Source organism: Carcharhinus amblyrhynchos, chromosome 7 (genome assembly GCF_965287045.1).
Source record: "Carcharhinus amblyrhynchos chromosome 7, sCarAmb.v2.hapA, whole genome shotgun sequence".
Classification (NCBI taxonomy): domain Eukaryota; kingdom Metazoa; phylum Chordata; class Chondrichthyes; order Carcharhiniformes; family Carcharhinidae; genus Carcharhinus; species Carcharhinus amblyrhynchos.
In genome coordinates this window covers 50,862,260-50,889,704 of record NC_137330.1, presented here as the reverse complement: position 1 = coordinate 50,889,704, position 27,445 = coordinate 50,862,260, and the positions used below count along the sequence as shown (strand labels likewise).

Genomic DNA, 27,445 nt, shown 5'->3' with positions numbered 1-27,445 from the left:
GGAGCAGAAACTGTTCTCTTTGAGAGGTCAAGGACTGCAGGCCGCAGATGTAATGTCATTGGCAATTGAACCAAAGGTCATGTGAGGAAAAAAAGCCTCGCGTTTCTAGGGTCTGGAATGCATTACCTGAGAGGTTTGTGGAGATGGATTCTGTTGCTGCTTTCAAAAGGTAATTGGATAATCACCTGAAGAGAGATTTGCAAGGCTATGCCGAAGTGGCAGGGGAGTATAACTGAGTTGGTCTCTCAAAGAATTGATGCAATCTTGGATGGAATAGCTTCCTCCTGTGCAGTAACCATTATGTGATTCTCGATGTTGAATCTGTACCTGTAGCAATAGTAACAATGGATGCTAAAGCTGGAAAATTGACAATGTGCCCACATGCATTATAAAGATGCTCTTTTGCCCCCTATCTGTGCTAACCTGTACAAATGTCTAACTGAATCAGTGTAATTATCAATTTCATAATGGCATCTGAGAGGAATTGACAATAGGATTATTCTGTAAAGAGAAAAGATTGGTTCTGATGTTTATGATTTTTAGGAGCTCCTATTATTGATGTAGGGAAGCTAAATGTTCAAATTTGTCTTTCCATTTCCAGGTGCTTACTATTATGTGTATTTTCTGATACTTTGACTTTCTGTTGTCTTTCATCCCATCACTATAGTTCAAATTTCAGCCAAGCTGGAATCTTCTCTTCCACGGGAATTGTAGTGTGATTGTGATGAAGGAGATAAAGGAGAGTATTAAATTAAAAGCTGATGCGTTTAGAGTGGCTAAAAGTAGTGGACGAGAAGAGGATTGGGCGAGGTTTAGATATTAACAAAGAATGACGAAGAAGTTGATAAAGAAAGGAAGGATAGACTATGAATCTAGGCTAGCGCTAAATATAAAAAAGGATAGTAAGAGTTTTTATAAATATATAAAAAGGAGGAGGCTGGCTAGGGTGAATGTTGGACCCTTAGAGGATGAGAGGGGGGATTTAGTGGTGGGGGATGAGGAAATGGCTGAGGCCTTGAATAACTTTTTTGCTTTGGTCTTCATGGAGGAGGATGCGAATAGTTTGCCGGGTGTTAACGATGGAAAGATGGTAGGAGTGGAGGGCCTGAATGAGATCATTGTTACTAGAGAGGTAGTGCTCGACAGACTAGAGGGACTGATGGTGGACAAGTCCCCAGGACCGGATGGAATGCATCCTAGGGTTCTGAAGGAAATGGCGGTGGTGATAGTGGATGCCTTAGTGATTATTTTCCAAACTTCGCTGGATTCCGAGGAAGTGCCGGAAGATTGGAAAACGGCTAATGTTACGCTGCTGTTTAAAAAGGGTAGCAGGCAAAAGGCAGGGAATTATAGGCCGGTTAGTTTAACGTCTGTTGTGGGAAAAATGCTTGAATCCATCATCAAAGAGGAAATAGCGCGGCATCTTGAAGAATTGTTTGATGGAGCAGACGCAGCACGGATTCGTTAAGGGGAAGTCGTGTCTGATGAATTTATTGGAATTCTATGAGGATGTGTCTAGTGCGGTGGATAGAGGGGAACCGGTGGTTGTGGTGTTTCTCGATTTTCAGAAGGCGTTTGATAAGGTGCCGCACAAAAGGTTGTTACAGAAGGTTAGGGGGCATGGAGTTGGGGGTAGGGTGTTAGCGTGGATAGGGGATTGGCTGTCAAATAGGAGGCAGAGAGTGGGTGTCAATGGGTGCTATTCGGATTGGAGGTTGGTGACTAGTGGAGTGCCCCAGGGATCGGTGCTGGGGCTTCAGCTATTTACCATTTATATAGATGATCTGGCGAAGGGAGCCGAGTGTAAGGTGTCGAAATTTGCTGATGACACAAAGATAAGTGGAACAGCAAATTGTGCGGAGAGTGTAGAAAGTCTGCAGAGGGATCTAGATAGGCTGAGTGAGTGGGCGAGAACCTGGCAGATGGAATACAATGTTGGCAAGTGTGAGGTTATCCACTTTGGTAGGAATAATAGTAGGAAGGACTACTACTTGCAAGGCGAAAAGCTGCAGCATGCTACGGTGCAGAGGGACCTGGGGGTCCTTGTGCATGAGTCACAAAAACGCAGCCTACAGGTGCAGCAGGTGCTCAGGAAGGCAAATGGGATGCTGGCCTTCATAGTGAGGGGGATTGAATATAAAAGTAGGGAGGTCTTGCTGCAACTGTACAGGGCACTGGTGAGGCCGCAGCTGGAGTACTGTGTGCAGTTTTGGTCGCCGCACTTGCGCAAGGATGTTTTGGCCTTGGAGGGAGTGCAGAGGAGGTTCACTAGGCTGATACCGGAGTTGAGGGGGTTGAGCTATGAGGAGAGGCTGAATCAACTGGGCTTGTGCTCGGAGTTTAGAAGGATGAGGGGTGATCTTATTGAGACGTATAAGATGATGAAAGGGATGGATAGGGTAGAGGTGGAGAGGTTCTTCCCGCTCAAAGGACAGCAGGACTAGAGGGCACAGCCTCAAGATAAAGGGGGGGCGGTTTAGAACAGAGTTGAGGAGGAACTTCTTCACTCAAAGGGTGGTGAATCTCTGGAATTCTCTGCCCGTTGAAGTGGTGGAGGCTGCCTCGCTAAATATATGTAAGATGCGGGTAGATAGCTTTTTGGTAGGCAAGGGGATTAAGGGTTATGAGGAGAAAGCGGGAAAGTGGAACTGAGCCACTTCAGATCAGCCATGATCTTATTGAATGGTGGGGCAGGCTCAAAGGGCTAGATGGCCTACTCCCGCTCCTATTTATTATGTTCATGAAAGTATCAGTTTCCCGCTGGCAAAAAAAAAAGTTTGGAATTTTGTTCTCTCAACATTCAAGGTGGGTAAAAAGTGGGCCACTGAGCAATGTCACGAACCCCTTTTGTATTCATTAGCATCTTGTGAATGCTTATTAAAAGGTCAACCTGCTGGAATTCCATTTCTTCTCCAAATTGTGTCCTGGTAGTGGTTAATTTGGTAAACACAGTAAAAAGTCTGACAACACCAGGTTTTAGTCCAACCTATTTATTTGATAATATTCTCACAAGCTTTCGAGGGGTTACCCTCTTCGTCAGGTGAATGGAGAGTTCTGGCCTCAGACAGAGCATATAAAGCACAGACAGTTTAGAGATTACTGATTAAAATGCGAATCCTTACACCTAACCTGCTGTTCAAGACCTGAAGTGGCTGACAATGTGAGTGGTAGGAGCACTGATCACAGTTTAAAGAGATGTGTATTGTCTCCAGACAGTACAGAAAGTGAGGTTTTGCAAACCCAGGCAAGTCACGGGGGTTACAGATAGTGCGACATGAACCCAAGATCCCTGTTGAGACCGTCCTCATGTGTGCGGAACTTGGCTATCAGTCTCTGCTCAGCGACTCTGCGCTGTCGTGTGTCGTGAAGGCCGCCTTGGAGAATGCTTACCCGAAGGTCAGAGGCTGAATGCCCGTGACCACTGAAGTGTTCGCCAACAGGAAGGGAACAGTCTTGCCTGGTGACTGTGGTTAATTTGAGCAGTTTGCTTTACGACTCTATATAAGTTACACATAACTGGTGAACTTTATCAACTGGGTGGGGGTGGTGAGGGGAGAAGAGTGCAATGGAGGCAGGTCTGAGGGTGGATGATGAGGTGAAGGATGTGATGGAGGCAGGACTGGGGGTGGATGACAAGTGGGATAGAGTGAATGGTGTTATGAAGTAAGAGGGGAACAAGGAACACAGGGAAAGAACAACAGACTGACTGGTGGTAAAAGTTAAAAGACTATCCAGGGAAGGTTCAGAAACTGTTCTGGGATTGAGGACATGCTGTTGGGAGCATATTTAAGAGACTGCCCTGGGCCTGTTTTGTTATGCATGGTACATGTATTTTGGTTTTGGTCTTGGGTAGGGGAAGGCCTGTCTGGGCAATAATGGCCATGCACTGTATGGTGTGCATGGTTAGGTCAGTCACCTCAGGAATTTGGGCCTGGGAGTTTGAACTACTGTATTGGAACACAGAGGGCAAAGTAGTATTCAAGGGAAGCATCGGGATTCATATTTTAATCGCTAAAGGGTCAGGAGGGCGTGTTGGTTTGGCTCATGGGGAGGTGGGATCTCAAAGTGTGGGTGCATTTGACCTGTAGTAGGAGAGTCAGCTGAGCAATAAGCCCGGGAATATTAATATTTAAGGGATAAGGTGGGAGATAATGTGATTATCACTCCTTAGCGTGTATCTTTCACCAACTCCAGATGATACAACTGTGGCAGCATCAAGCCGGTGGGGGTGGGGCAGCTTTCAGGTGGCTGAAAAGCCAAATTCCAAAGATATGCTTTCATGTCAGATCTCACATTATCGCTCTAGCAATGGCTGCATTCCAGCAGTGACTAGGCAAGAAGAGGAGTAGGGCACCTCGAATACACTCCAGGTGCACCCTCTCCTAAGAGGTCTGAGAAGGCCCATCAGACTGCGAAGGAGCATCAGATAGAAACCCCCAGAGACTTGCGTCTAAATGTAGTCTCAACATCTGCAGCAGAGGTGCTGGAAGTTTGTTGATTATTGTGCCTTGTTGTCTGAGATGTAACTTAAGTGAGTGTCCTCTGGTGACCTGAGGCATTGATGGCCTCGGCCTGCTGAGGGCCCCAGGCCTTGGTTCAGGCGTACCCTCCTTGGCCTGACCTGCTGGATTTGATAGGGTCGCTGGCAGAGTCCCAGGACATCCTACGTGGATGCCCCGAGGGTGCCCGGCTGGTGCACCTCCTTCCTTTTTGTTCCTGATTGCCCCTTCTGACTCCTGGAGGAAGATCAACATGCCTTGCCCTATCTTGCTCAACCTACTGTAGAACTAGGATTCACTGGGGTGGTGGAGAATGCAGGTGAATGGAGCAACAGTTCTTCATCTGAGGATATATATCTTCTTCCTCAGAGTAGACTGGCGCTGGGGCACTCTGCTTTTTCGAGGAAGGTCTCCCTTTTCTTACTGATATCTGAAATAGAGAGAAGAGAGAATTAGCGATTGACAGAGCAGGCTGATACATCTGAGACCACTCACAATCATTGCCCACATGTTGTTGATGTATACCGGCTTAGCGGACGCCGATTGCACCTTCTGCACAGAACAATCCTGACCCTCACAAGCCATCTCTGTGAATTGCTCTTCAAAACTTGATTTTCCATTTGCACGTTCTCCACGTGTCTGCATGGGTTTCCTCTGGGTGCTCCGGTTTCCACCCGCAGTCCGAAGGTGTGCAGGTTTGATGGATTGGCTGTGCTGAATTGCCCTTTATTGTCTCAAGATGTGTAGATTAGGTGGATTATTGATGGTAAATGTGTGGGCTATGGGAATAGAGGGGTCGGTAAGATGCTGTTTTGGAGAGTTGATGTAGACTCGATGAGCCAAATGGCCTTGTCCTGCATCGTAGGGGTTGTATGGTTGTCAGGATTCACCACTCGGGGATTCCATGGCTCTGTCCCTTTTGTTATGAGATATTGTCCTGTGTGAATTTAATGGATTGCCTGTGAGCATGATGGATGACAGAGCAGTTTAAAATGCATCCTTGCTTGTTGTTTCTCCTGAGCCCTTCACAGTAAGGGATTAAAATACCACTTATGCAGCAACTTGCATGTTTGCAGAAACATTAGTCTTCAAAGCATTTTATATGAAGAGAAACATGCTGATTGTGAGTATCTTTGGCGAAGAACATGATCAGGATTAGCTGTGTCCACACCTGGGCACTTGCAGTAAACATCATGTCGTAATCAGAAGCTAAAATGTTGGTTCTCTTCCAATCTAAACAGTACTGCACTAATTGTAATACCTGATGCTGGCTCAGCTGAGGTCAACTAGCTGAATGCACACACGGCATTGAACGTGGGTCTTCTTTATCTGTGTTTTAATGTTGCACAATTGAAGTTCTCTTGAGGGTCCTATGTGCACGTCAGTCTCATGATGGTGTTTAAAATATTTTGTTGGGATGAGTGGGAGCTCACAGTTTGGGTGTCTCAACTTACTTAACTAGCTGCACTGGTCGGGTAACTGGAGCACTATTTTGGTAAATAATTGATTAAGGATATGGCGTCAAAGCATACCTGTCAGATTATGTAGCTTGATTCACCCACCGACATGATTAAATTAAAGCAACAGTCGTGGCTTGACTACTAATGTGTTTACTTTTTGTCAGCATAGTAAGGTGCACTTTCTTATAGGCTAAGTGGAGCATATTGTAAAGTGCCAGTGAAATTAAAAGCAGCGTAGAGCAATGTGGCTTTCCACTAAATAGCTGAAAGTCAGTGAAATGTGGTATGAGGCAACTGTTACCTATACGTTCTTCATTGAAACAATTTGTTCCTTTTACCTGCTTTGTTAAATTTGATTCTTTGAAATATCAGGAAAATGAGAGGCCTTGTTGCTGTACATTCCACCAATAGGTGGAAAGTATTGGTTAGATGCAAAAAGTGCTAAGGAACACTTGATGACTCGATTAAAAAAAATTTAAAATGCCAGCACAAAACTAGATTTTGCCACTTTATTTTTTGGTTTGCTTGGTTTTGCCTGTTCTGTAGCTGGTTTTTCCTATTTAAATTTAACCTGATTGTTCTAAGTTTGGCATACAAATTTAGTTTTGTGTAAAATACTGAATTATTAATTAATTAAGATATGCTCTAATGATTTGAAAGATTATAGGTTAAGTTTGCTACTGTTGGTCAAGAACAAGGATGGATGATGAACAATACGAATTACTTTAGACACTTGGGGGTGCGATTCTGTTAAACAGAAAAATGGGAGCAGGTCTGTGTTTTCCAATCATGAAAAATTGCAGAAATGTGCCAGTTTGAAATATGGTCTTTTTAAGCCTAAATCAAGCGTGCATATCTGCACCTCAAAAACAATATTGTGTAAAAGTCAACTCCTTGGCTTTTTTTAACTTAAAAGAATTGATCTGTCTAAAATTTGACTTGTATATGGTAATTGAGTCCCCAAAACTGATTCTTGAGGCACTTCACGAGTTATAGCTTGCCAATATGAAAATGCCTTGTGTATCTCTACTATCTGTGCTTCCAGTCAGTTAACTAATTCTCCATGCATGCTAATACATTGTTCCCCACCCCAACTCCACAAAGTCTAATTGCCTGTATCGATTGACATCCCTTTATCAACCCTACCAAAGTTTATTTTACAATTTATTTAATAGTCACAAGTAGGCTTACATTAACACTAATGAAGTTACTATGAAATTTCCCAAGTCACCATAGTCTGGCACCTGTTCAGGTCAATGCACCTAACCAACGTGTCTTTCAGAATGTGGGAGGAAACCAGAGCAGCCGGAGGAAACCCACACAGATATGGGGAGAATGCACAAACTCCACACAGGCAGTGACCCAAACCGGGAGTCGTATCTGGGTCCCTGCCGCTGTAAAGCAGCAGTGCTAACCATGTACTACCGTGCCGCCCAGTTACATCTAGTTACATCTTCTAGTTACATCCTCAAAATTCTCATAAATTTGTCAAATATAGTTTTTCCTTTCGTAGAATTAAATTGGCTTTATCCGATCATACTATGATTGTGCATTACTGAAATTTGCACAATAATAGATTCCTCATGATTGCTAACTACTCCATTCTTCTCTCCCTCTCTTTTTTTTCTTTTTTGTATAGTGGAGTTAGATTTGCTAACTGTTAATCTGCTGGGACTGTTCTAGAATCTGGGAAATGTTGGAACATCATACAAGTGCATCCGTTAATTCTGCAATGATCTTTTTCAGAACCATAGGATGTCGGCCATGAGATTCTGGAAATTTGTTGGAAATTAGTCCCTTAAGTTTCTCTCATATGTTTTCTCTACTGATATTGATCCCTTTAAATTTTTCACTTATTAGATCCTTGGTTATTCATTATTTTTGGTTGTAACCACCTTGAATTTCATCAATCCTAGTCCAAGACCATAGCCTCCACTTGATACCACAGTATAACTGAGCAAAAAAACCATGTGTGGTACTGTTGACTTGCATATTCTGCATGCTTTCCCTGCTTTGCCATCCACTTCTGTTAACATCTGATTGCCATTTTAAAACTTTACAATAATTATTTTCATGTTTCCGCTGCCTCAAAGTTTCACAATATCAAGGCTTTGTTTCGTTTTAAAAACAAAATATTCCTTGTTCGAGTCTTACTCAGTCCCCCTTCCACAACTCTTTTTCCAGTACATTGATGATTGAGTTGTTGCTGCTTCATGCTCTCATCTCAACCTGGAAAAAATGGTCAATTTAGCTTCCAATTTTTACCCCTCTCTCACCTTCATGTGGTCCATCTCTGAAATTTCCCTTCCCTAACTGCTCTGTGTCCATTTATAGTGATAGACTGCCAATATCCATTACAAGCCCACCATCTTGCTCAACTATCTTGACTGCAGCTCCTCACATCCTGCTTCCTTGGGGACTCTTCACTCCATTCTCCCAGTTTCTCTGCCTCCATCACATTTGTTCTGATAATGTTGCCCTCCAAAACAGTGCTGCTAACGTGATCCCCACCCCGTTGTGTTTGTCTCAGCCCTCAACCGTCTCTGATCAATCTTCTGTTCTTTGTCCTAATTCTTTCCCCCCTTCCTCTCAAAACCATAATAGGGTTCTCCATGTGCTCACCTTGACATTCAAAGATCATCCTTCATCATTTCTGCCAACCCCAGCATGATGCCACTATTAAACACATCTTCTCCAAACCTCCCCTGTCAGCATTCCATATGGACCATTCCCTCTGTGACACTCTGGACCATTTCTCCGTCACCCCTAACAATGCACCCCTCTCACACCGTACCTTCCCATGCAATTGCAGAAGTGTAACACTTGCTCCTTTTACCCCCTCTCCTCACAGTCCAAGGACCAAACACTCCTTTCAGGTGAAGCAGCATTTTGCTTGCAGCTCCTTCAGTTCAATTTCCCATTTTTGCTAATCCCAATGTGGTCTCCTGTGGAGAATAAACTCAGTGACTTCTTTGCCCGCAACACCTTCTCTCAGTCCGTAAATACAACGCCAACCTTCCCATCACTTGCAGTTTTAATTCACCAAGTTGCTCTCATGTTCACATTCCCATCCGTGGCCTGCTGCAGTGTTCGACTCAAGTTCAATGTAAACCGGAGGAACAGCACCTCATCTTCTGATAAGGCACGTTGCAGCCTTAACGTTGAGTTCAATAACTTCAGATCTGAACTTTCATCTCCATTTTGATTTTTTTTCCCCTCAAACCCATTCCCCAGAATGCCATCTGTAACTTGTTTTGCATCAGGGTACTGACTGCTGTTCTGCTATTGACATATTCTGCTCCCATCCTTTTATGCCATTATTACACCTTATTTAGTCTTTAACGCTATCTTTGGTAATTGAATTGATTTTTTGCCTGAAAGAGTGGTAGAGGCAGGAATATTCATGAAGCATTTTGGTGAGCCCATTTGAAATGCCAGAGCAAATAAGACTACAGACCAAGTGCTGGAAAATGGGGTTAGAATAGATAGTTGCTTGATGACTTGCACAGACACAGTGGGCCATGGGACTTCATTCTGTGCTGTAAAATTCTATGACTCTATCGCTTGTGGATAAAGTTTTAAATATTTTAGGTCAAAAAGCAGCTTTCCTGCTGAAGCAGTGGAAAGCTGCTTTTTGTTGGTACTTGAGAATTAATTTTACCATTGTTCTGTTAAGAGGAGCAAACTGACATTTTCTGATGCTGTTCTATTCATTGTGTTACATAACCCTGGCAAATAATCAAAGCCATCACTGTTTCCATTGTTTTTGAGAAAAACTGTAGTGTTTTTGCAATGAAATACAGGGGGATGGGGTGGAGGTGTTTGTTAGCACAGCTTGCACAACGCCAGTCCCTTCAACCCTGCCCCGCCATTCAGTGCGATCTATGCTGGTCTCAATTTCTTTTCTGCCATTTCCCCATAGCCCTGTATTCCTCAACCTATCAAATATTTATCCACCTCCACTTTGAATACTTCTAATGATTCAGCCTCCACCACCCTTTGGGGCACAGAATTCCAGAGATTCACAATCCTCTGCGAGAAGAAATTTCTACGCACCTCAGTTTTAAATGGTTGGCCTTTTACCTTGCAGCTAAAGCCCCTTGTTCAAGACTCTTACTGGTGAAAACATTTTGTCATCTATCCTATCAAGTCCCCTCCAGAGTCTTATATGTTTGAATAAGGTCACCTCTCACTCCTCTAAACTCCAAGGAACACAGACCTAGACTATTTGGTCTCTCTTGATAGGACAGAGACTCCAGGATGGTATGTTGCCTCCCTGATGCCAGGGTCCAGGATATCTCTGGACAGAAAACATTCTGAAGGGAGAGGGTGAACAGCCAGAGGTCGTGGTACATATTGGTACAAATACATAGGCAGGAAGAGTGATGCGGTCCTGCAGCAGCAGTTTTGGGAGTTAGGTGGAAAGTTAAAAAGCAGGACCTTCTAGGGTTGTAATCTCAGGATTACTCCCTGTGCCAAGTGCTAGTGAGGCTAGTAATAGGCAGATAGTGCAGCTCAACACATGGCTAAACAGCTGGTGTAGGAGGGAGGGTTTCAAATATCTGGACCATTGAGGTCTCTTCTGAATGAAGGGCTGTGACAAGTGGTGTTCCTCAGGGATCAGTGCTGGGACCTTTGCTGTTTGTAATATATATAAATGATTTGGAGGAAAATGTAACTGGATTGATTAGTAAGTTTGCGGATGACACAAAGGTGGTGGATTTGCGAATAGTGATGAGGACCATCAGAGGATATAGCAGGATATAGATCAGTTGGAGACTTGGGCAGAGAGATGGCAGATGGGGTTTTATCCAGACTAATGTGAGGTAATGCATTTGGAATGTCTAATCCAGATAGGAAATGTACAGTAAATGGCAGAACCCTTAAGAGTATTGATGGGCAAAGGGATTGAGGTGTACAGGTACACAGGTCATTGGAAGTGGCAAAGCAGGTGAAGAAGGTAGTGAAGAAGGCATACGGCATACTTGCCTTCATCTGCCAGGGTACATTGTTTCAAAAGTGGCAAGTCATGCTGCCGCTTTATAGAACCTTAGTTAGGCCGCACTTGGAATATAGTGTTCAATTCTGGTCACCACACTACCAGAACGATGTGGAGGCTTTGGAGTGGGTACAGAAAAGATTTACCAGAATGTTTCCTGGTATGGAGGGCATTAGGTATGAGGAGAGATTGGAGAAACTTGGTTTGTTCTCACTGGAGCGATGGAGGTTGATGGGAGACCTGATAGAAGTCTACAAGATTATGACATATGGACAGAGTGGATAGTCAGAAGCTTTTTCCCAGGGTGGAAGAGTCAATTACTAGGGGGCATAGGTTTAAGGTGTGAGGGGAAAATTTTAAAAGAGATGTATGAGGCAGATTTTTTTACAGTGTGTGGTGGGTGCCTGGAACTTGTTGCCAGGGAAGTGGATATGGTAGTCACTTTTAAGGGGTGTCTTGACAAGTACATGAATGAGATGGAAACAGAGAGATATGGTCCCTGGAAGCGTAGGGAATTTTAGTTGAGTTGGGCAGCATGGTCGGTGCAGGCTTGGAGGGCCAAAGGGCCTGTACCTGTGCTGTAATTTTATTTGATCTTTGACAACTCTCTGATCCCAGGAATTAGCCTGTTGAATGCCTTTGGACTGCCTCCAATATTACTATACCCATTTTTTAGTTAAGAGGACCAAAACTGTATGCAGTATTCCAAAAGCAAGGCCTCGTCAACACCTTGTATGGTTGCAAGAAAAGCTCCCTATTTTTAAATTCCAATGCAGGAATTGACAATGTATTAAAGAAAAAGTCAACTGTCCTTAAATGCAATATCAATATCATGTACGTTTAAAAACTTCTTGCAACGTAACTTCATATTTTAATAGGATTAATGACCTTGAATATTGGAGCTGCTCTATGCAAAATGTTGCCACTCAATCAATGAAGCAAATTGCACCAGTGTTAACTATTGCGTGTTGTTCAAAATGTATATGGCTGCAGGATTGCTTTAAAGCTGGTCACATGATTTGATGGCATTGTCATTGGGGTGTTCCATAGCCTCCTATTTTAGTTTAGTTTTCTGCTCTGTGCTGACAACAGTCCCTACAATAAATCTGTTGTTACTTCGAATCTACGGCCAGAATTTTACTGGCACACCCCCTCGATTCCAGGGGCGGGTGAGAAGGGTTTTTTCCATTGGCCTCAGGCAGGGTTGTACGAACCTTGAGCAGACGTGCCAGTAAAATTATGCCCTTCGTGTGCAAAGCATATCTTTCTTCTGTTTAAAACCCGCAACTCTTAACATAGTTAAAACATTACAAAAAGAAAATTGGTGACGAGTCAGGATTTTCTTTCATCGAGAAAAGATCCTCAAGTAGAAAAAAAACAGTGGGTCTTTGCACTTCAAATACTAGAAGATGGAAGATCATCAAATGGATTAAAGATCCAGTGTCAGTAAAGGGAGACCAAGTAAGAAAAAAAGGAAAAATAAGTTGTGTGGTGTCTCCTAAGTTCTAGGGTCTATGTATATGCTACATTGTTTAGCGGTAGAGCAGTGGACTCACTACATGTTTGAAAAAGCGTGACAGCTCTGTGTGGTTTTAAAAGAGGACTTTTTTTTCCAATCGGAGAAAGGTGAGATACTAGGCGGTATCTGGCTTACTTCAGTAATGATGCTTTGCTATCTGCCTAGAGCTGTACAAGAGCCTGCAAGAGAAATGGTGGGTCAATTAGCTTCTATCAGTCCTTTCAATGAAGAAAATGAATCATGGAATTGCTATGTGGAGCATTTTCAGTACTTCGTACAAGCAAACAAAATAAAAAATGATTTTCTGCTATCAGTTTTTCTCTGTACAATAGGAAGTAAGACCCACAATTTGCTCCAAAACTTGGTTCATCCTGGAATACCAGGAACCAAAACTTATAATGATTTGAACAAACCCTTGAGGAACGTTACTTTCCAAAGCCATTGGTTATCACCAAACGGTTCAGCTTCCACCAAACGAATCAAGTCAAAGGTAAAAGCATTGCTCAGTTTGTTGTAACATTAAAAAGGCTGGCACAACATTGAGTCATTCGAAGATATCCTTCAGCATTGTCGAGTTTGTGGTCTCCAAAATGGGGCTAGCCAAAAAAGATTACTTGTTGGACGTGATTTGATTTTAAAGACAGCAGTAGAAATCGTAGTGTTAATGAAACTGGTTGCTGAAGAGGCTTCACGATTTGCTGCAGTAACTGCCCATAAGAAATCAAAACAGTAACAAACATGTCACAGATGTGCTGAAATGGGCCATTCAGCCAATAAATGCAAGGATAGTCAATGCAAGAATTGTGGCACAATGGGTCATATTGCAAAGGGGCCAGGCTAGCTTCGCTGAGAAGAATCTTCGGAAGACAAATCTGGATACCTTCTAAAAGAAGAACATGTTGCATTCTACAAAAGCAATTTACAATATGAAAGAGAATATTTATGAAGAAGAAAATTTCCAGAAATATGATAAAGAGCTCCAACTAAAGGTCTTATCCATACAAGATAAATCACATAGATTCTAGGTGATTCTAAAGTGGACAACCTATTAGGGTGGAGGTTGATTCTGGTTGTGTCTTTAATTACTGAGATAACATTCCATCAAAAGCTGAAGCATCTTCCTTTAAAACCAGCTGATGTGATTTTAAGGACATATATGGAAGTCATCATGCCATTAATACATTATCTCAGAGAGTTGAGTGGACAAACAGCAGAGTTTCCTGTCCATGTCGTCTGGGTAATATTTTTTAGCTCTGTTTGGAAAATCATGGTTGGAGTAGATAAAGCACAACTGGGGTGTTTCAACAGGTTGGTTGATGCCAGAACACTTTCTGAATAACTGCAAGGGCGTATTTGAAAAGACACTTCACTCAATGAGGGTAGTTCAAGTGAAACTCAAGATTAAGCCTAATAATCAACCAAATAGTCTCAAAGCAAGAGCATTGCCACATGCAATTTGTCCCAAGTTTGAAGAAGAATTAGAACAACTTGTTAGTACTGGTGTGTTAGACCCAATTACAATGAGTGACTAGGCTACCCACTTCTGTCATGAAACCAGATGATTCAGTTTGTATTTTTGGTGATTTTAAAACAACCATAAATCCCTTGCGCTGATCAATATCTGCTTTAATTGAAGATTTGTTTGCTGGGTTATCAGGGGGATAGAAATTCGGAAAGTTGATCTTTCTCAAGAATATTTACAGAAGTTTGTAGCTGCTGAATCTCAACTATTGCTAACCATCGTTACTCTTAAAGATCTTTTTCATTATAAAAGACTACCTTTTGGAATGATACCCATACTGGCCCTATTCCAAAGATCAATGGTTCAGGCTTTATGTGGTCTTTCTGGTTTACAATGTTATCTGGATGATATTCTCATTACAGGGTCAAGTGAGCAGGGGCATTTGAATAATGTAGAAGCAAGGTTGGAATGTCTTCATCTTATGGAGTCGGGGTAGTGATTTCATATATTTTGTTTTCAGGAGAAGAATGACCAATAGCTTTTGCATTGCGTACTGTGACTCATGCTGACTCAGCCAGAGAAAGAAGCATTGAGTATAATTTTCGCGTAAAGTAGGTTTCATCATTATTTATATGGCTTTCATTTCACGTTGAATGATCATCGACCCTTCACCTACTATCTTTTGGGCTGCAAAAAGGCTAGCTTCTAGATTCAACAGGCCACTTTTTTTTCTTTTTCTTTTTGTTATAACCCTCAACCCGTAACATAGTTAGGACATTGCACATATTAAGAGTTTTCACTCGATACAAATATATTTTGATCTATCTGTGTGGGATGGATTCAAGCCAAAAGCCAATGTAGTACTCCACTACGTCACGCACACTACAAAGTAATTTGTTTTTCTAATTTTGCAAAATGAGTTTCCAAGTGGGTGTTTTTCACTTAACTGATAGCAGCCATTAATTCTGTGGAAAATATTGTTAACTTGTGCTATTAGGCGTTTGATCTTTTTGTGGTTGTACACAAGATGATTGTTTTATTTTCCTTCCAGGGGCCCAGAATTATGATGTAATCAGGCTTTCAACCTATCGGACAGCGTGCAAGCTGCGATTTGTACAAAAAAGATGCAATCGTAAGTATTATCATCAATTACATAGTTTATGAAAGGAAATGTTTGGATTCCTGGGTGTAGGTGAGTCATTAAGAATAAGGGAATTTTGAAGTGAGGGTGGCTGGTTGTACAAGTATGGATCTAATTTTCTCTGTATTCGTGCTCAGAGATGCATGGGCTGATAACGGCCTGGAATTTGCAGTCAGCAGTGAAAGATCTGAGCTTGCTATTTACTATAGTGACAGCTGCTTGCAAAGTTTTCAGAGACTTGGAACAGGACTTTTCCTGTGGGTTCCTGAACCCCACCATCAGGCTGGAATGTGGGTCAGAACCCACATAGCGTGGGAAACAGCCGCTCATGGTTATTTTACTCTGGATGCCCAATTAATGACCAGAGGGTTGGGAGGGGGGGGCGCTCATTAAGTTAAGGATGACAGGCAGGTTCGCAAAATGAGCAGCTCTGCAAATTCTGCAAACTTTTAAATTCAAATTGGTTTTGCAACAAGGCCACTACTAGGGGTGTGTGTCACAGACCACTGTGGGACTGCACAATAGAGTGGCACAGCAGTTAGCACTGCTGCCTCTCAGTGCCAGGGACCTGGGTTTGATTCTGCCTCAAGTGACTGTGTTCAGTTTGCACGTTCTCCCTGTATCTGCATGGATTTCCTCCGAGTCCACTGGTTTCCTCCCATAGTCAAAAGATGTGCAGATTAGATGGATTGGTCACCCTAAAAAAAAATGCCCCTTAATGTCCAAACATGTGTAGATCAGGTTGTTTAGTCATGGTACATTTACAGGGATAGGGTGGAGGGAACGGCCTGAGTGGGATGTTCTTTTGGAGAGTCGGTGTAGACTCAATGGGCTGAGTGATCTCTTTCTGCACTGCAGCGATTCTATTCCAATATTGCCAATCAGAAAATAACCCATTTTTGTATGCTCTTGTTTTCTGCCAGCCAGCCAGTTTTCCCTCCATGCTAATATGTTAAGCCCTACATCATGAGCTTTTACTTTCCACACTAATGTTTGATGTGGCATATATCAAATGCTTCAGGAAATCCAAGTACAGTACATCTGCAGTCTCCCCTTTATCCACAGCGCATGTTATGGCTGTACTATGAGTTGTACTTAAAATTCCAAAACCTCCATGACTGTGTTACTGAGCTTGCCTTGCCTAATATGCATAAATAATGGTTAGATAATTTAAAATTGCATTTCCTGTCAGTATAGAAATCTATGCTGAGTGTTTCTCAGGACTATTCCAGTTTACGCAAATGAGATTGGCGATGTAAAATTATATAATTTCTGAATAATAAATTATAAACCATTAATTCCACTGCTTGTTACTCGCTCTCCACTGCAGCAATTATTTTGAAACCTATTTCCCACCAGAAAATCCAAATGTTCACCTAGCGCAGGATTTCGTGGGAAAAAAAGTGAGCTGATATTCCCCAGTCCCGGCAGCAACGGCACTGTAGTGGCAGTATGGGAAAATTTGCAGAAGCTTTCCAAATCCTCCCGTCCCACCAACTGCTGGTGGGATTGGGAAGTCCCGAGCACAATAAGCAGCAAATGAAGGATGAAATACAGAATCCTAACCTGCAGGGAAAGAATAAACTCCATTAAGCTGTAGTCCTAAAACAAAAGCTGTCTCTTCTCTATGACTCAGATTTTTGCCAGTTGCTATGACTGAAGAGAAGTTCATGCCAGTTTTAATCCTCCAGCTCCTAATTATTTTGTGACAGGAGCGCATTTAACAGGAGCTCCTGTCAAGAGGTGAGAAATGTTTCAACCTTGAAGACCTGATTTTAAATGAGTGGAAAAGAGTTCATTTATGAAATGAAGTGCTTCGGCGAGTACGTTTTGATATAGATATTGTGAGCTTGAGCAAATTGAGCTGAATGACATGCAATTCATTACACTTCATACTCCAGCTATTTCAAATGCAGTTATGGTTTGTTGTGTGTCTTTCTATTGTATGCACTTTGGGTTTACGCACATGATTCAAAATCTTTATCACTTTACTGATTTCACAATGACCTTCCATGACTGAGAAATAGGTAAAACAATGTGTGACCCGAGTCTAATTGATGAACTCACCCTGTGCAAATAATTCAAGTTCCTGATGCTTGGGTTTGGACACACACCTTGGCTTACCTTTGGATATTCTACTAGGTGCATGTGTGTATCCATTGTATTGTATTGTATTTTCTCTGTTCAGATCTGAGAAAGCTGAAATATATCCAGTTTGAAATTGTGCCATGTGGTGGGCAGACTTGATATGATCAGCAATCTGTTGTTCATATTTGCTGGAAAAAGATGTAAATCTGTTGCCACTGACATGGATCCAACTTCAGTCCATTGTAGTTCCCTGAATGATAAGCGTTTCATTTTATCAAATCACAAGTGAATTGCTGGAGAATGCATCAGTCATGAGGTAACGGGCCAACAATCATGAAGTTAATTTTCACAAAACTTGAAGCAACTACTCTATCCAAGATACGAATCACTTAACAAATAATGCAAGTTCAAAAGTTCTGTATAGCTTACTGAAGTTTGGAAGGAAGTTTTGAACAAAGTTTCTGATTTTCAACATGATTATTATGCACACAACCTTTTTGTCAGATGAATCACAGTTTCAGACATGCTTAAGAAAAGAAATAAAATTCATAATTTGACGAGAGGAAGCAAATTACTACTTTTCTCACTTGACATTTGGGGTTTGCCATTAAGAAAAAGCTCACCCCACAATTGTTTGAGACTGTCCATTTGATACGGTGGGGGAAGCAACTGTATCTGAAGGAATTGCAACATGCATTGTTATATTTTAGATCATTCACTTATTTTTTCAGTAACCAGAACTGAAAGGAGTTTAAAAAAAAAATCAGCTCATTGCTCAAAAAAGAAATATGCTGCTGAAAATTTTTATCTTGCATCTCAGAAATTTCAGCAACAGGTGAAGATAGTGGCAGCGGAAAAGCTATGTCATAGCAGCACGAGTGATATTTTCCACTAATAGGATGCGGCCATCAAGACAAAAAGATATTCTGCCTGTCGCAGAAGTAACGTGGTGTATGAATTTCAGTGCCAGTGTGATGTCAGTTACATAGGCCATATGTCCCAACAACTGGTGGATTGTATTAAACAGCACATCACTTCATTTGTTCACATCAGGCAGAGTATTGACCATACTCAACTAGCTTGTGCTTGCAAAACACATTGTCTGTACCTTTAAGACTTGATTACCTGTGAAGACTCGCATTCCAACCATTACTTTGTAAATTGAGTTCGTGTCTTTATATGCCTTATTTGTGAACAGAACTCCCACTCACCTGATGAAGGGGCAGCACTCCGAAGGCTAGTGGTTTGTGCTACCAAATAAACCTGTTGGACTTTAACCTGATGTTATGAGACTTCTTACTGGATTTTTAAAGACAATAGAAAACAGCCCAGAATGTGGCAATTCATACAATCTCTCATCCACCAAGTCTGATGAAAAAGACAGACACTCAATCTTCTGGGCAGCATGAAAGACCTCATAGAATTCCTGCAGTGAAAAAAGAGGCCCATCGACCACAATCCCATCCAGGCCCTATTCCCACAAACCCACATACTTACCCTACTAATCCCGTGACATTAGGGTCAATTTAACATGGCCAAGTGAAACCTAAACTGCACATCTTAGGACTATGGAGGAAACCAGAGCACCTGGAGGAAACCCACGCAGACATGGGGAGAATGTACAAACTCCACACAGAGAGTGACCCAAGCCTGTAATTGAACCTGGGTCCCTGGCGCTGTGATGCAGCAGTGCTAACCACTCTGCCACCATGCCACCTCATCACACTGAAGGCTTCATACTATCCTAGGTCTTTTCAAATGTTCCTGAGAAAAGACACCAAAATACAATTACCTGTTCTGAATCAATAACTGCAGCAGACATGAACTAATAGAGTTTCTTGGGAATATACATCCAGCAAGGTACTTTGAGGGACTGCTTACCAACCAGGAGAGAGAACACAAAAAAAAATGCCTTAGTGAGCTCATGTTCTTGAAGCCTTGTGCCCTCTTGACCTCTATCTGAATGTTGTGCTTGATTTTGTGAAGTAACCATTCAGGGAAGAGAACTCTACTGCAAAAGTAGACCCTTTGGAGTAGAATGTGGAAATCTGCTCCTTACAACTACTCCCAGGAACACAACTGAACAAAACAGTTGCAATATGGAATTAAAATCGCATCAAAACCAGCCAAGCAATGGCTAAACATATACTCCTCCATTTCTACTTTTTATGTATTGTAAAAATCCTATAAGCCTATCCACTTATTCTGCCACCTTATCTGGAGTGTATGTGTGGGCCCAGAAGAATGTTTGTGATATATGAATACTGGTTACGATCTACCTAGTTTTTTTTTAGTTTGGGAAATCGTTTCAATAAACTTGTCCTTTTCAAGAAATTTTTAAGAAAATCTGTTTGACTAATTTTTACAATCTGAAAGCATAAATATTGAGAAACTGACAGAACCAGCAAAGCATACCTTCTCTAAATTCTGCCTGGAGTGGGAGAATGGGGAGTCTTTTCACCCTTTCTTACATGTTTATAACACCTGATGAGTGCAAGTCAAAAATGTCTTCTTTGAGCATACTCAAATTTTGTACGACCAAGTGACTGTTAATATCAGAAAAATTAGGAAATGTCTAGGTGAATGGAGAAACCTCTTGATTTGGCTTTGGGGTATGTGCAATTTTGGCAAGAGCTTAGTTATTGACTATTCCTAATTAGAATGGTTGTTACAACGATAGTTATTGTCATTCATAAGACACTTCATGGCTAGTTTTAAGTGTCAGATGTAATCTAGCTTGGAGATTGTCACAAACATGCTTAAATTTGAAGCCTAAATAGGCCCCTTATTTGTATAATTCTAACTAAGCATACTATTTGTATAATTTTGCAATGTGATAATAAAATCCTATCAGCTTTCCTGTGGGCAGATTGGTCATGTTTGTTTAATTAAAACCACGATTCTGGTTAAGCTTGTGGCCCTGAGAACTAACATGAGTTTTGAGCGATTCCAATATTGATCTTTTAGAATGCTGCAGGATATTAACAACTGAAATTATAAATACCAACTGTGCAATTGTCAAGTCGAAATAAGAGCTTCAGAATAAACAAATTGCTGCAGAAAATACTGAGGCTTATTTTATCTTTCAGTAATAACTGGCTGAATGCATCTTAACTCTTTGACAAGGTTATTGTTGTATTTGTAAAACTGACTAAACCAGAGACCTGAACTGACAGTCTGGAGCCATGAATTCAAATCCCACTGGGACAGTTTGTCAGTTTGAATTTAGTTAGTCTCATCAACCTGGAATATAGGGAAGTGAATATCAGTGACGGTGACCAGAAAGCAAACACACCATCAGACTAACCCCATTGCTTCACTGATGTCTTTCAGAAAAAGAAACCTGCTGACTTTTAGCAAAGCAGTGTCTGACTTATATTTGACTCCAATCTGGTGTTATCCGGTTGCCCTTTGAAATAGCCTCGCGAACTGCTACAAAACGGAATCAAAGCGTTTGAATCACCCAGTATTGATCTAGGCATAGGATTCGGACACCACCAAGGTGGAGGTGGTTTTGCAAAACCCTTGCCACCATCTTGGAATTCATGTCAGCATTAGAACAGCTAGTTAAATAATAGTCTGATGTAGTCCCACTCACAGAAGCACATCTTTCAGGTAACACCCGGACTTCTCTAATGCCATCCCTGATGATGTCCTTTCCCACCAACAGGACCACCCCACCGCAAGCCCCTCAGTGCTGTTTTCAAGTTGAGCTGAACATCTTCATGAGCTGAGGGAGGGTGATAGGAGGTAATCAGCCAGAGATTTCCTTGCCTATGTTTGATCTGATTCCATCAGACTTTCTGGGATCAATATTTAAGAGCTCCCAAAGTTACTCATCCTGATTGATTTTATTTCCTTCCTCCTAATCTCTGATAGAATCAACAACACTGAAGAAATGAGTGGAATCATTGTGCACTACATTTCATTCTACCAATGCCTCTACTTTCTCAGAAGACTAAGGAAATTTGGCATGTCTGCTACAACTCTCTCCAACTTTTACAAATGCACCATAGAAAGATTCTTTCTGGTTGTATCATAGCTTGGTATGGCTCCTGCTCTGCTCAAGACCGCAAGGAACTACAGAAGATCATGAATGTCGCCCAATCCATCTCACAAGCCAGTCTCCCATCCGTCGACTCTGTCTACATTTCCCACTGCCTCATCAAAGCAGCCAGCATAATTAGGGGCCCCATACAATCCAGACATTCTCTCCTCCGCCGCCTTCTGTCGAGAAAAAGATAGAAAAGTCTGAGGTCACGTACCAGCTGACTCCAAGAACAGCTTTCCTCTGCTGTCAGGCTTTTGAATGGACCTACCTTGCATTATGTTGCTCTTTCTCTACACCCTAGCTATGACTATAACACTACATTATGCACTCTCTCATTTCCTTCTCTATTAACAGTAATGCTTTGTATAGCGCACAAGAAACAATACTTTTCACTGTATGTTAAGATACGTGACAATAATAAATCAAATCAATATTCAGTGTGTCCCTCTTCCCAACTAGGTTGGTCTGAAGATTCTGTTCTGATATCAATGCATGTCGAAGACCAATGGCAGTGCATATCGTCTAAGATGGATTTGTATTCTTAAGAATTCAGAGGCAATGTGGGTTTATATTTTTGTTTTGACGATTCCTCTTCCTTCTCACTTACAGTCCATCTTGTTGACATATGGAACCTGATTGAAGCTTTTCGGGACAATGGCCTCAACACCCTGGACCATAGCACAGAAATTAATGTATCTCGATTAGAGACTATCATTTCATCTATCTATTACCAGCTAAATAAACGCCTTCCAACCACCCATCAAATCAGCGTGGAACAGTCCATCAGCCTGCTTCTCAACTTTGTCATAGCAGCATACGACAGGTCAGTACTCACGTAGTCATGCACAGAAAGGTCACTGTCAGGTAGCCAGGAGATGAGCTGTCTGTTACATGTATTTTGTTTTTGATGTAGTCATTCTTATCATTCCTCTCAGAATTTTGCAATATTCTTTTCCAGATTATCGAGATGATGCTAGTTACGTGGAGTGTCCTGGAGCAGTTCCATTGTAAACAGTGCTGGGACTGAGAAGTAGTTTCCAGTTTTGGTTTGCACTCTCTTGGCCAGACTCTGTGATTTCCCAGCTTGTAGTGCACCATCCAGAGCTTTCTCTGGAAAGACACTCAAGCTGGCTGGAAATTGCTTCCCACAAAACTTGTACTGGAACCACCCTGGGACCTCTCCATAACTGGCATCACTGGAATGACCAAGCAAGGAGAGAGAGAACTTATTTATGAATCATACAATCTCAAACACAGAAATATAGCTTTTCAGCCTTTGGTGTCTTCCCAGGTGTCCAACTTTTCCCATTTCTCTGCTGTTTTCCCATTACCCTGCAAATTTTCCTCCACTATCTATCCTTCTGAGAGCTTTTATTGAATCTGCTTCCAAGATCCAGTCAGTCAGCACATTTCAGATCATCAATGTGTAAAAAAAAATGTTTGGCATTGGGTTCTCGTGTCAGTGATGATGTGGAGATGCTGGTGTTGGACTGGGGTAAACACAGTAAGAAGTCTCACAACACCAGGTTAAAGTCCACCAGGTTTATTTGGTAGTAAATGCCACTAGTTTTGGGGGTTTGCCTCTTCCTCAGGTGAGTGGAAGTTTTGATCATAAACAGAGCATATGAAGGCACACAATGTTACAGAATACTGATTAGAATGTGAGTCTTCACTGCTAATCAAGTCTTAAAAGTGCAGACAATGCGAGTGGAGAGAGCGTCAAGCACAGGTTAAAGAGATATGTATTGTCTCCAGACAGGACAGTTAGTGAGATGTTGCAAGCCCAGGCAAGTCATGAGGGTTACAGATAATGTGACATGATCCTGGTTGAGGCCGTCCTCGTGCGTGCGGAACTTGGCTATCAGTTTCTGCTCAGCGACTCTGCATTGTCACATGTTGTGAAGGCCACGTTGGAGAACGTTTACCCGAAGATCAGAGGCCGAATGCCCGTGACCGCTGAAGTGTTCGCCAATAGGAAGGGAACAGTCTTGATTGTTGACATACCCTGGTGATTGTTGAGTGGTGTTCATTCATCCATTGTCGTAGTGTCTGCATGGTCTCCTCCCCAATGTACCATGCCTCGGGACATTCTTTCCTGCTGCGTATCAGGCAGACAACTTTGGCCGAGTTGCAAGAGTATGTGCCGTGTATCTGGTGGATGGTGTTCTCGTGTGAGATGATGGCGTCTCTGTCAATGATCCAGCATGTCTTGCAGAGGCTGCTGTGGCAGGGTTGTGTGGTGTTGTGGTTACTGTTCTCCTGGAGGCTGGGTAGTTTGCTGTGGACAATGGTCTCTTTGAGGTTGTGCGATTGTTTGAAGGCAAGAAGTGGGGGTGTGGGGATGGCCTTAGTGAGATGTTTGTCTTCTTGAGGTGCGAACCAAACTCGCAGCTCAATATGCCAACATCTTCATCCACAGGCTCAAACAAGACTACTTCACCGCACAGGACCTTCAACCAATGCTATACGCTAGATATATCGATGACGGTTTCTTCCTTTGTACTCATGGTGAACAATCACTAAAACAACTGTATGATGACATCAACAAGTTCCATCCCACCATCAGACTCAGTCCACGGTCTCCGGAATCGGTTGCATTCTTGGACACATGTCTCCTTTAAGGACGGTCACCTCAGCTCCTCACTGTACCGCAAGCCCACAGATAACCTCACAACGCTCCACTTCTCCAGCTTCCACACTAAACACGTTAAAGAAGCCATCCCATATGGCTGAGCCCTCCATGTGCACAGGATCTGCTCAGATGAGGAGAATTGCAATAGACACCTCCAGACGCTGAAAGATGCCTTCATAAGAACAGGATATGGCGCTCAACTCATCGATTGACAGTTCCGATGTGCCACAGTGATAAACCACACCAACCTCCTCAGAAGACAAACATGGGACACGGTGGACAGAGTACCCTTTGTCATCCAGTACTTCCCCAGAGTGGAGAAGTTATGACATCTTCTCTGGAGTCTTCAACATGTCATTGATGAAGATGAACATCTTGCCAAAGCCATCCCCACACCCCCACTTCTTGCCTTCAAACTACCGCACAACCTCAAACAGACCATTGTTCGCAGCAAACTACCCAGCCTTTAGGAAACAGTGACCACAACACCACACAATCCTGCCACAGCAACCTCTGCAAGACATGCTGGATCATTGACACGGATGCCATCATCTCTCATGAGAACACCATCCACCAGATACACGGTACATACTCTGGCAACTTGGCCAAAGTTGTCTATCTGATAGGCTGGAGGAAAGGATGTCCTAAGGTATGGTACATTGGGGAGACCATGCAGACGCTATGACAATGGATGAATGAACACCGCTTGACAATCACCAGGTAAGACTGTTCCCTTCCTGTTGGCGAACACTTCAATGGTCACGGGCATTCAGCCTCTGATCTTCGGGTAAACATTCTCCAAGGCAGCCTTCATGACATGTGACCACGCAGAGTCGCTAAGCAGAAACTAATAACCAAGTTCTGCACATATGAGAATGGCCTCAACTGGGATCTTGCGTTCATGTCATACTATCTATAACCCCCATGACTTTCCTGGGCTTGCAACATCTCACTTACTTTCCTGTCTGGGAGACAATACACATCTCTTTAACCTATGCTTAATGCTATCTCCACTCACATCTGCATCTTTAAGACTTGATTAGCTGTAAAGACTTGCATTCTAGTGAGTATTCTGTAAACTGTGTGCGCCTTTATATGCTCTGTTTGTGATCAGAACTCCTACTCACCTGACGAAGGGGCAAACCCCGAAAGCTAGTGGTGTTTACTACCAAATAAACCTGTTGGGACTTTAACCTGAGACTTCTTACTTCTTTTGTCACTCAGAGGCTGCATCCTCTGGCAGCTCACCATTCTGCTGCTGAGACAGTTTTTCCTTATTTACATGAACAAGCTCTTAATAATTTACAACATCCAAATCACATTTCCCTTTCACCTTCTCTACTCCAAGAAGAACAATCCCAGTTTCTTTAGTTCTTTACAGAACAGAAGTTTTTTTAATCCCTGATGCATTCTGAAGTGTATGGTGTGCGGAATTGCTTGCAATATTCCGGATAAAGGTTAAACATAATTTCTTAGCTTTCTATTCTGTTCTTTTATGGATAAAGTCCAGGACCCTATCAGCCTTTCGGCAACCACCCTATGCTACCCTGGCACCCTCAAAAACCTGTGCGTGCCCACTGCTAGTTGTCATTATTGAAGTGCTCCCTTTAAAATTGTACTATTTAGTTCATGTTGCTTCTCGTTCTTAGAACCATAAAATCCCTACAGTGCAGAAGGAGGCTATATGACCCATCAGGTCTGCACCAGCCCTCCGAAAAATCATTTTACCTGGGCCCACCACCTGCCCTATCCCTGTAACTCTGCGTGTTCACTTTAATGTGCCCTCTTGCGGTTTTAATTGAGCTGGGTCGCGGTGGGTGTGTCACTCATTTCTCCTTTGGTCCATAACTTCAATAATTTTATTAACGTATATGCCACAAATTTCATCACCTCTTTAAATACAAGTGCTGGGATCCGTGTTCCCAGAGCTCGGAGGATCTAGCAGAATTGGGTGGCCATTCGTCATGTTCAGTGAATCTTCATCCTGTGGTGTGCACTGCATTCCTCTAATGTGACGGGCTGAGCATCATGGAAAACATAATTCCTAGTATTTGCAGTTTGCTTTTATTAGGGTTAATAATGATTTGTGCACTTGAAGGAATGGAAAATTTGTTCTTAAAATGTATTTTACAATGTTCTATTAATTTTTTTCATTTAGATGTAGAGCTCATAAGTAAAATTACATTGTATTAGGAAAAACCCAACAGAACTTGAGGAATACAAGGAGACCTATCATGTTGTTGGTTTGCATGTCCAGTTAATGTTGCTCCTGTTCCTGAGGTATAACTCTGCTAACTAGTACAGTTTTCTTTTGCAGTGAGGGTCATGGAAAGTTGACTGTATTCTCAGTCAAAGCTATGCTGGCAACAATGTGTGGAGGAAAGATCCTGGACAAGCTGCGGTGTAAGTAGAAACAACATTTGGATATACGTTTATTTAGGACTGCATTGCTCGCCCCTCTTCTCTTTTTATCCGTCTAACTGGCTGAAATTTGGTTTGATTTGGACTAGGTGCCCTTCTTGCCCAAGCGACTTAGATGGTGAGGGCCAGTATGTTTTGCTGGGGAGCCAGAAGAGCCCAGTCCAATCCTGCTCTCAGCCAACGTCAGTACTTAAAACAGGAGTCATTGAATAGTAAAGTTTAAAGTTTATTTATTACTCTCGTAAGTGGGCTTACATTGACACTGCAGTGAAGTTACTGTGAAAATTCTCCAGTCTCCACACTCTGGTGCCTGTTCAGGTACACTGAGGAAGAATTCAGCATGGCCAATGCACCTAATCAGCACATGTTTCGGACTGAGAGAGGAAACCAGAGCACCCAGAGGAAACCCAAGCAGACATGGGGACTCTGCACAGGAAGTAATTCAATCGAACCTGGGCCCCTCATGCTGTGAGGCAGCAGTGCTAACCACTGAGCTGCCCATTCAGTACTTGGGTGTGAAAGCCAGATGGTTTTCTCTTGCCTAATTGAAGGGCATTGAGATGCTAGGTACAGAGTTGTTCTTGGTCTCTGGCTCAACTAATTACTGCTTTGAGCTGCTGTGGGAGTCCAGCAAGTGTACTCTGTGGAGAGACACATGTGTTTTGACTAACTCTAAACTCAAGTGTTTCAGCACATTACATAATAAGATGCATGTTACTCATTATCAGTGCACTGCAGGACATGAGTTGTACACGTGGCGTTATATTTTCTGCTTGGCCTTTAGAAATGAATTGGCTTGTTTTAAATTACGTTGTATTAGTCAGGAAATTATTGTAGTTCATTTTGGCCTAAGCCAAATTTCTGTCAGAGGTTTAACTGGTTTTGTTTGGCTTCAATTATCTATTACACAATCTGTACCTATTGTTCTCATCAAAAATAAAATTGCCATGCTGTGGGAAAATGAACTGAAATAACTTGTTTATATTTAGATGTTAAATCCCTAACCTGCATTAAAGTCTTAAGGGACTGTTTTCAAGATTATTATTTTTCATGCAAGCCAGCTTTGTATGTACAGTTCAAAAGAAAACCCTTGGATTTATTTTAAAATTCCTCGCCTCAGAACGCCTGACAATATGTCCGATTGGGAGCAGCAGAGTATGGGGAAGTGTCAAT

The 27,445-nt window shown here is 42.3% G+C and overlaps 1 protein-coding gene across 5 annotated transcripts in view; it reads left to right on the top strand.

The window, feature by feature from the left end:
• The window catches only part of dtnba (dystrobrevin, beta a), a 427,082-nt gene that overhangs the window by 87,761 nt on the left and 311,876 nt on the right, over window positions 1–27,445 (top strand). For all 5 annotated transcript variants that reach the window (XM_080192276.1, XM_080192275.1, XM_080192274.1 and 2 more), the window contains exons 4-6: window positions 14,991–15,071; window positions 21,829–22,042; window positions 26,169–26,254. In XM_080192276.1, coding sequence (XP_080048402.1) covers window positions 14,991–15,071; window positions 21,829–22,042; window positions 26,169–26,254 — 381 coding nt within the window. The remainder of the gene's footprint in view (window positions 1–14,990; window positions 15,072–21,828; window positions 22,043–26,168; window positions 26,255–27,445) is intronic.